Raw genomic sequence first — 10711 nt, forward strand, 5'->3', positions numbered from 1 at the left:
TCTACTGTTTGTTTTTTAAATATATTTTATTGATTTTTTTACAGAGAGGAAGGGAGAAGGATAGAGAGTTAGAAACATCGATAAGAGAGAAACACTGATCAGCTGCCTCCTGCACACCTCCTACTGGGGATGTGCCTGCATCCAAGGTACATGCCCTTGTCTGGAATCGATCCTGGGACCTTTCAGTCCGCAGGCCGATGCTCTATCCACTGAGCCAAACCAGTTAGGGCTCTACTGTATTTTTTTCTCTTACTTGAGTCTTTGATCCAAGAAGCTTTTATTTATTATTACTATTATTTTAAATATTTTTGTTGATTTCAGAGAGGAAGGGAGAAGGGGAGAGAGATAGAAACATCAAAGATAGGAAAGACTCATTGATTGGCTGCCTCCTGCATGCTACCCAGGCATGTGCCCTGAATGGGAATTGAACCCAGGACCTCTTGGTCTATGGGACGACACTCAATCCACTGAGCCACCACAGCCGGGCTGATTCAAGAAACTTTTAAAGTTAGGCCTTTATTTGGCAAATATTCTGAGGCCTTTTATGCCTGGGAATATATTTTATGGCTTTCACATTTGAATGACATTTTAAAAGTTTATCAATTCCTAGGAGATAAAAATCTTAGACAAATTTGGTGGTCTTATAAACATTTTTATCCTAATTTTCAAAATATTCACTCTTTGTAATGGTTGAAACCTACTAACATACATAACCAAACATAGAATTTTTCTATGGGCTTCTTAGCAATCAGTAAATACCCTATTTTATGGTTTGAAGTTTGAATAAAGAAGTACCATGGCTGTTAGGATGTGTTTCTAGTAGGAACACGGAAGGGAGTTAAAAACATATAGATTCTCCAGAGGGTAGATCTTAGACTATAATAAGACTCAGCAAAGCAAGGCTGTCAGAATCCCTCAGGAATGGCAATCTAAGGCCAAGTGCAGTGGCTGGCAAGACTATATAGTTGGGGCAAGAATAGGGAGTGGGGACAGGAAGCAGTGAGTGTGCTGACAGTTTAAAGATGTATAACCCACATGTTGTGAGTTTGGAAGTGCCTACATCATTCCTCAAATGTAGTTTGAAACAATGTATAGGGAGGTGAGTGATAACGGAATAGGGTCCACTTCCAGGGAGGCAGGGACCATACTGGAGTCAGCCCTCCAATTACCTGTAGACATACAGTCCTCACCTCATCTGCCTGCCAACCATTCATGCATCCTCTCCCTCTTCTACGCCCCTTCCCCAACCATTCTCAAAGATGCTGGGAGTATAGTGTTAGGAGAAAGCAACGTTCTGGTAGAGACTCTCTGGACATGGGGGCATTGATTAACCCTATATCACAATCATGCCTGTCCCTCCTCTTAAGACACAATCTTCCAAGTTTTTGTGACACATCAGTTCACATTTGTTGACACATTCCTGAGTTCTGGGATAGGTTTCTTGCAACTTGGGGTAACTGGTTATAAATTAGGAACAGTTTGGATGGGGCTAAGGCAGGCTAGGAATTGAAAAATATTTATGAGGTTGAGAGTCTTGATACAGAGCTGTTTATTTTCTGTTGTGTGTCATACTGGAATGAAATGAATAGTGTCCCTGATAGTCTATAGGAGAGAAAGAATGGAGAGAAAACAATTCCACCAGCATTGTCTTTTGTGACAAAAGTGACATTTGGTTTATGATTGTACTCGAGTTTGTATGATATTGAAAATTTGAAAATGATGTTTTGCCTGTAGTACTAAGCAACTAATTGTGTCCTTAAAGAATAGAAGGAAGAACAAACAATAAATATGCTTCCTTGTCAATTCTAATCTCAGTTTCTGGAATATATTTTGAGGTCTAAAATGGTGTGGGAATATAGATTCTGCTACATTTTCATTACAGCCTGGGAGCCGTGTGCTGAAAAAAAGTGAATGGCATAGTTAAACCCCTTGGGGAAGTGGATTTCTTGTTGAGAAAGAAACAACTCTAGATGAAAAATGTGCGTAAACATAGGGATGTGGTGTTTGTTTTTAAAACAGGCTGAACACATAGTAAATGGCAAAAAAAGGAATTCTATTATGCTGTCCTTTAGACAGTGGTCTTTGGAGGAGGTGATTTTAACATGCCCCGCGTCTGTGCCTCCTGCAAGCAAGAGGAAAGGCCAAGAATAAAATAGTATAATTTGAGAATTTTAAGCCATATCTCAAAAGACTTTTTACAAAGGTCAGAGGAGCAAATTCTTGTTTTTTTTACTGGCATTAGACTGGTGTTAGACTTATTGGGACTCATATTTCAATGTAATAATATTACCAATCAGCAGTTAACAGCGAGTTTTCCGTGGGTTTATAAAGTGATTAACATGTACCAAATTCAAACTGAGTATATGATAATACTCAGGGAATACACAAAAGAATGTTGTGAAATTTAATAGTGTTTATAAAAGTTCACACAAGGAGCAAGTGTGACTGCTAAGAACTAATAGTAAGGATCCCAGGTAAGATTCTAGGTAGAGTTCATTGTTAGCATTGCTGTAGGCATCGCTCGTACCCTCAGCCATGGCTCAATGCAGGAGACTCCAAAAATGAAAAACTTTTTTTTTCTAAACAGCATTATTTATTAGTCAAACAACTCTTGCTTAAGCATCACAGATTCATTGAACTATCTAAGTGGACAAGGACCTGGAACTCATCGAGTTAGGGCACAGATATGAACGCTGAGGAAACTGAGGCCCAGAGACAAAGTGATTTTCCCCATGACATCTAGAGAGTTAGCGGCATCAAGGAAGTCATAAACCTTTGAGCATCACCAAAAATAGATGCTGTACCTCTACTTTTAAAAATAAATATTTAAGCTATTGGTGTTCTGTAATTTAAAAAATAAATATTCGGGCTAATGCAGATAAAACCTTTAAGAGATATAGATAGAAGTAGCATATTTGTGACTGTCATTAAAAGCAGCTTTTTGTCATAACCCATACCAGAACTCTCCTCATGAAGGAAAAGCTCAAGAACACTGCCAACATTTTGTTCCAAGGCATAGCCTGTTTAGTGATGACATTAATCAATTAGTGTTTGGTGCACAAATGCTAAGATATTATGGGCCCTAACCTCCAGCCGCTTGCAGTCTTTTTTGTTAATGAGACAAACTCATATTTAACAGCCTTCATTCATTTAATTTCCAAGGCTTACTCCTTTGCTTCCTGAGTGGAGTTGATGCATCAGATAGTTCCCCAGTCTCAGTTTCTGACATTCTCACACTCATTTTGCCCATTCGCTCTGAACGTTCTCCCTGTCTTCCACTCAGCCTGCCACTTCTTTTCAGTTACTAGCCTTGCCTTGCATTCCCCAGTCCCCTGCATTGCTATTAGGAGATCTATCCTTTACACTTCAGCCTCTTGGGAAGAGAGTCCTTCATCTTTCTAGACTAGGTCAGATTTATCTGTTATGAACATAGGGTACATTCTGAAGTTTTGCTTCAGAACTCATTATTCTGTTGTTGTTTTTCCAGATATTCCTCATTAATTTTATAATTAATAGTTGTCTCTCTCACTATGCTGCTCTACAAGGGCAGGTACAGTGTGTTTGTTCATTGACATCTAGCCAAGTGTCTGAGACATTTGCAGGTACTTAATACAAAATATCTTTGCCCTAACTGGTTTGGCTCAGTGGATAGAGCATCAGCCTGTGGACTGAAGGGTTCCAGGTTCGATTCCGGTCAAGGGCATGTACCTTGGTTGTGGGCACATCCCCAGAAGGGGGTGTGCAGGAGGCAGCTGATCGATGTTTCTCTCTCATCGATGTTTCTAATTCTCTATCCCTCTTCCTTCCTCTCTGTAAAAAATCAATAAAATATATTTTTAAAAAAATATATCTTTGCTGAATTAATTAATTATACAACTGCAGTCCCATGTAATTGATTAGAACATTTTGAATATAGTTCATTTCAGTTGTGAATAGATGAATATTTGAAAAGCATCAATTGTATCAGTTTATACAAAAGTGTTGGTTATGGCCTCACTGCTCGACCTATGGTAGCATTAGCATCAGTTGGGAGCCGATTAGAAATGCAGATACTTAGACCACTCTCCAGACCTACTGTGTCAAATCAGACATTTATGGGACTCCTTGGTGCTTCCTATGCACTAGTATATGTTGTAAATCAGGGTTTTAAAAAAATTCAATGTTTTGTTAGGCTAGATCCCCTAAATAAGTGAAGTAAGCCAGATGTATATGTATAAGCATGATAGGTGACCTCTCATACTTGGCCTCCTCCTAGTAGGCATGGTGGGGCTGTGTTGACATAGAAAGCATTAACTTCATCTAAAAGGGACAGGCTGCCCGGCCTGCATGATTCAGTGGTTGAGTGTTGAGCTATGAACCAGGAGTTCACGGTTCGATTCCCAGTCAGGACACATGCCGCAGTTGTGGGCTTAATCCCCAGTGTGGGCATGTAAGAGGCAGCCAATCAATGATTCTCTCTCATCATTGATGTTTCTAGCTCTCTCTCCCTCTTCCTTCCTCTATGAAATGAATAAAAAATATTTTTAAAAATAAAATAAATAAAAGGGACAGGCTGCCACACAGATCAAGATGATTGCAGGACCAGTGAGACCTTTGAGCAATTCAAGAGAAAGAAACACAAACTTGCAAGTAGAATTTATGACCTCAAACACTGACAACAAAATTCCAATTTTTTAATATTGATTTCAGAGAGGAATGAAGAGGGAGAGAGAGATAGAAACATCAATGATGAGAGAGAATCATTGATTGGCTGCCTCCTACACTCCCCACCCTGGTGATCAAGCCTACAACCCACAACCAGGCCATGTGCCCTGACCGGGAACCATACGGTGACTTCTTGGTTCATTGGTTGACGCTCAACCACTGAGCCATGCCGGCCAGGCCAAAATTTAATTATTTTTAAAGCAGAAGAACTGTAAGGGTCAAAGAGGACACACATGAGTGACCATTCTGGTTCAAAGGTCTCTACAAAGTTTCATCTAAATGAATAGACTTTCAGGAATACAATGAACACTTCCTGACTCTTCACTAATACAGACTTCTTTAGTTCTGCAAGTCAGAAAACCTCTGTTTTCTCTAGCCATTTCATTCATTCTTTCTTTTATTACTTTATTCATCAATGCTCATTTAGTGTCTAGTCTGTGCTGAGGTGGCCCCAGGCCAGGCGCAGAAGACTAAAGATGAATAACATAGAATCCACATGTCTTCTCATGGCTTACATTTCATAATGATAACCTTATGTTATGAAATGCAATATTTTATGTAGGGGTTGCTACAGTAATTTGTCACATCCCCTTTGAGAGATGTTCTTAAGAAGGTTTCTCTCTAGCTTGAGTAGTTCACAAATCTAGGTGGGGAGACCGAAGTAGAAGGTACAGCTTATGTAGACAAATGGAGTAAAGGAGTTTTAAAAGAGGATGCAGTTAAGCAGAAAAAAAAATCCCCAAGAAGTGAATTCTGAACAGCATGTGTAGCACCTTGGGTGATTTTAAGATGTGAACGTTTCTTGAAACACTTCTTCAGCTTCATAATTTCTGGCAGACAAGAAGATTTACTTGATCTTCACACAGAAGGGAGAACTTAGAAGCCCATTTCTCAGGTAGATTAAAGACTTAATTAAGTGATTTAACCACATTTTGCATTTTTTCTTTTTTTCTAGTTGCAGGTTTCTCATTTCTCCAGTGGGTTTGAGTGAACTTTATCTGTCTTTGTCAGAAAAGTTCCTGTTACCTCTGGAGAAGCAGTGACATTTAGGAGAAAGCCCCACACTGGTAACAAACACTTCTCAAGGTTTTATATTCATTTGATGGCAGCTGTGATCAAGTGTAATAAAAATTAACTGAACATTTTATTTAAATACCACTTGTTGATGATCCCACAATGGTCAATGAGCAAAGGTTTAATTAGTCTGTTACTCAATATCTGAATTTAGAATTATGTTTTGTCTCATTGCATCTGAACTTTTCATTTAATCAATTCTATGTCAAATAATGTTTTGATAAAAAATTAGTAACTTTTTATTTTATTTTCTTGAGACCAAATATTAATTTGTCCTTAAGCATACTTATCACCAAGTAAAGAGGCATAGAAGACTCTTTATCCTTCAGTATTCACCCACTCTCTATATATATTCTCTCTATATAGATAACAAGACATTCACCTATGTAAAAATTTTCATGTTTTAGGTTCATCATTTCCATTCTTACTGTGAAGGGGTTTTGCACCGTTTTTACTTTTCATCCCAACTTAGAATCTCTAGCCCTCATGCATTACAAAAATCTCTGCACTCAGCAGGGATATTAATATTCAACATTATTTCTCTCCAACATTTCCCAATTTTTCTTCCCCAATCAACAAAATACCAATGTGTCTACTTTTACTCATCCTAGAGAGTAGGGGGAGCCTAGATTCACCCAGAAAACTTGAGTCTATTCTCTAATGCAATACTTTAATTTAAACCTTCTTTATTTTCTCTCTCTCTGTCTCTCTTTAAATATCTCCCAATCACCTCCGCCATCCATATTTTGCTCTTTAGCCACATCATTTACTTTTTTTGAAATGGAGATCTGATCACACCTTCCCCTTTCTTGCTTAGAGTACTTCAATGGCTTCTCACTGCCTAGAAGAGAATGAAGCCCAGCCTCCTTATCCAACATATACGCTCCATTGTATGGTGTCTCTCACATGGCCATTCAGAGCTAGACCAGCCACTGCTGAAATGCTTTTATCTCTGAAAGGGACACTCTTGCCTTTGGTATGTGGCTTTTCCTTTTGCACAGTGGTGCACATCACTCCCTTCCCCTGTCTCCCTCTCTCCCGTCTTCTGCGTATCTTCCCAATAGCACACTCCCACTTCACACTCCCTTAGAAAGCACAGTCTCTGGGGACTGTCCTCCTGGATTCTAATTATATCGTTTGCTAGTTCTGGATCTTCAATACGTTGTTCTGCCTCTCAGGCTGTGATAAAAACAAATATGTATAATGAATTTACCATGTGAGAACATAATAAGTGATTAAGACTAAATCCATTAATAATATCACTTTTTTATTTAGTGTTTTTGGTCAGCTTGAGGATAGGAAAAGGCAAACCTATCATGACAAAAGATCTTTAGCAAAAAGCATTACAAAGCCAAATATAAATTATTTGAGGATTATCAATGAATTAGAATCAGTCATTTTCTGTTCTCTTTTGTTGATTAGGATAATTAACACAGTTTTTGAAATTTAAGATAAAAATGAAACAAATTTAAATGAATAAATGCCTATATTGAAAAGAAGTATAGAATATAAAGATAGATATCGCGTAATTACTCAACTGCTTTTCTAATCTCAGTAAGTATTTTATTGGGAGTGTTCCAGTATTTTCAAATTTCAGAATATTTATCCGATCCTATTTTAGGAGACTAGGAGAATGAAAACTTGACATTGTACAAAATCAGACAACTCGTGTAATTACTGTACCATTTAGCCTAGGTATGCGAAAGATTCTACTGTCTCCAGGACCAATTACTTGGATTTGAGGTTTGGAGAGGTACATAGGGTCTGATCTTATGCCAGGCTTAGAATCTCAGGGGATTCTGATGAACAGGAGAAAATAGTTGCTTTCAGCTGATTTCTGGAATGCTATTTAGATCTCTAGTTGGCTCAGGAGTCATATTATACTTCTATTTAAAGCAATGGTCTCAGGCAGTTAGAAGGAGTCCTCATGTTATGCTACCCAGAGGATTTCATGGTTGGTAACAGTATAATGGTTGGGAATTAATGAAGCTATAGTTTAAATAAAGGCAGGCTGCATTCTTAAACATCTGCTAGAACAGAGAGAAGTCTGAGGAAATGTGTGGTGGGACCTCCTTGGCCTCCCCAGCAGCCAAGTTGGCATCCTCCTGAGGCAAAGGCTAAATTTCTGGGAACCTCTGAATTGCCCTGGCGGATTAGGAGGTAGTCACTGTTTCGTTGATTTTTTGATCAATTAAGGACTCTATTAAAAGTGTAGGTGGGGCAATTGTTTCCTGATTTTCTCAGGACAATAGCAGAAACAGGGAATGTTATTGTCAAAACAGGTGTTGTGGTTACCTTAAAGTTGGAGCGAGGAGAGAAGGTAAAATAAAAAAGGAATAAGTAGATTTATTACAAATGATTGCTCTCCCCATCTCTCGGTGTGTATGTGTGTGTCCCTGACTGTCTCTTTCTCTGGTGTGTCTATAACTTTCTTCTATATTAATAAGTTTAAGTGTATGTGTCATGCTCAGTAGACAAACACAATAATCAAAGTTCTTATATAAGCAGAAGAACCTACCTTCTGTTAAAGTGTTGTATTTGACATTATAATAACATCATCTGGTAAGATTGCAATGGTTATGAAGTCTCTAAGTATTGACATTTTTCATGTTTACAATAATGCACAATGCTTTCCATTCCAAGTAGCGTTTACATCTATAGATACATCTGCCTTTAGCGTGGGTCTGAGCAGAATTTATTTCTTTTGCTTTGGAATTTTTCAATTTGAACCTATTGTGAGAGTTGACACATAAATACAACTTTGTTTTCTCTTTATGATTCCTGTCAGTGAGTTTTAATAATTCATTAATTCAATAAACATTTAATAACTGTCTATGCTATCTATATGCCAGCATTGTTAGAGTTTATATGGCATAGAAAAACAAATAGGATGTGGTCCTGTGCTCAAAGAATTCACCATCTGTAAACATTTTTTCTATGTTAAGAATCTCTTCCTTTGTTTTTAATAACAAAGTTTAATGTTTACACTTGATAGAATCTATGGTCTTCAGTATACTTATGCCATTATTTAACTATCTACTTAAATGAAATTTAATCATTTATTTCTCCTTCCTTCTACCCCTCATCATATCTTGGGCCTCTTCTCTGTGAAGCTGAGTCATCCAATGGTGACTATTCCTGAACATGAGACTCTTGATTCCAAAGAGGTAAATGTAAGATACAATTGGAGATCTAGTTATTCATATCTATATAATATTAGTTTGTAGGAATAAACAATCTCATTTAAAAATATCAATAAAATTTTGGTGTTTTTTTTATAAAAGCATTAACTGGCCCACTTTGTGTTGTTCAGAAGAATCTGGCAGTTATATAAGTAAAATTTTGCTGCTTCTCAGTGTGGAAGGTGATACCTGTGTGTAGCACTTTGATTACAAACTAACTCCTTCTATCCTAACTATCTGTGTGATTTCCTCTTTGGATTAATTGGGAAGCCACTGTAGTCTTCTTAGAGGGACAGTAGATGTCCTGTAATACTTATAATGTATCTCCTGAGTCTCAGTCTCTCATAGTATCTAGGTCCCCAGACCCCTAAGTGAGTTTTGCGTATGGCAGGAGCATACAGACTAAAGCATGCCAGTTCAAATATAGCCTCTAAATTTCATGTGAATGTTTAGCCACTTTCAACCTTTGAGGTGAAAGACAAAAAAGAAAAACCCACAAAAATATTTTTATATTTTTAAAACTTTTTTATTTTTATAAATGTTGTACCAAACAAATAAAAAATTCTGTATTTTTTTTTTTAATTTTGTGTCAGTCAAGAGCAAGAATAATTGAACAATATTTTCTTTGTCTACATCCTCAGGCAAAGGGGTAAATGTAAAAAAAAAGTTATCTTTTAAAAAAATAAGTTATCTTTAAGAAATAAGTGAGCTCACTCATTCATTTCAGATACCCTCACAAATGAGCCATGCTCAATTTTGCAGCCTCCAATATTTTTTTGGGGGGATTGGGGAATCATAGTACAAAAGAAGTAGGAAGAATAAAATTCCATATAATATTTAAATACTTTCCCCCAAAGTATCTCTTCCACAATTTAGGGCATATCACTCACTCTTCATAAATTGACATTCCTATTTCTGCAAATTTTAGAAGCTTTATCTTATAAGACCAGTGTGCCTCTCTGTATAACATTAGTTATTAAAATATAAAAGAGATTTTTAAGAATAGGTGTGGATTTATATCCTTGATCACATCTCTGATTTTAAAAAGTAGGATTATTGGTTCAATGAATATGAACATATGGCAGACTTTTGACACATGTAGCCAAATTGCATTTGTGAAAAATTGTAACAATTAATCCTACCAGGAACCTGTCGGGATACCTGTTTCCATGTACACTTGCTGTATTGAGTAGTATTATAATTGCCAATTTATTGAGAGCTTAATATATGTTAAAATGTTACACACTTTTTATGCATTATTTTATTTAATCTTCACAAAACATTTTAAGTTAAGTACTATTATTATTCCCATCTTACAGATGAGGAAACTGAGGCTGAGGGAAGTCAGCTAAAGCCAAATAGCTGGAAACTGTCTGCACAATCAGGAATCCAGATCTGACTGCCTGAAGCCTGTGCTCTTAAGCCCTCTGCTGTACCCTATCTGGCTATCTTCCTTTCTATCTGTATTATCTAATTCTGTCTCCCTTTTAAATCATACTTTAAAATATTTGCAATTTATAAGAGAAATGATCTTTTGTCTTAATTTGCATTTTAAAAATCCTGTATTTTCTGTTATTTTTGTCTATTTTGGTTTTGCATTAAGTAATGCATTTATCTACTGGTATGGTGATATTTTTCTTATTGCATTGTAAACTCCCTTTATATATTAATGACATTAATTCTTTGTCAAATGTGCTAGCCCTTTCAGTGTGATGGTGGCAAATTGTGTGAGACTAAAAAATCAGACAACT

The 10711-nt window shown here is 36.9% G+C and overlaps 1 protein-coding gene across 1 annotated transcript in view; it reads left to right on the forward strand.

The window, feature by feature from the left end:
* MLIP (muscular LMNA interacting protein) overlaps positions 1–10445 on the forward strand; it is a 178879-nt gene extending 168434 nt beyond the window's left edge. Inside the window, exons 14-15 of the mRNA XM_023755584.1 lie at positions 8892–8945; positions 10280–10445. Of these exons, the coding sequence (XP_023611352.1) occupies positions 8892–8945; positions 10280–10312 (87 nt within the window). The 3' untranslated portion in view covers positions 10313–10445. The remainder of the gene's footprint in view (positions 1–8891; positions 8946–10279) is intronic.
* The last annotated feature ends 266 nt before the right edge of the window (positions 10446–10711 follow it).

This window comes from Myotis lucifugus, unplaced genomic scaffold, assembly GCF_000147115.1.
Source record: "Myotis lucifugus unplaced genomic scaffold, Myoluc2.0 scaffold_80, whole genome shotgun sequence".
Lineage (NCBI taxonomy): Eukaryota > Metazoa > Chordata > Mammalia > Chiroptera > Vespertilionidae > Myotis > Myotis lucifugus.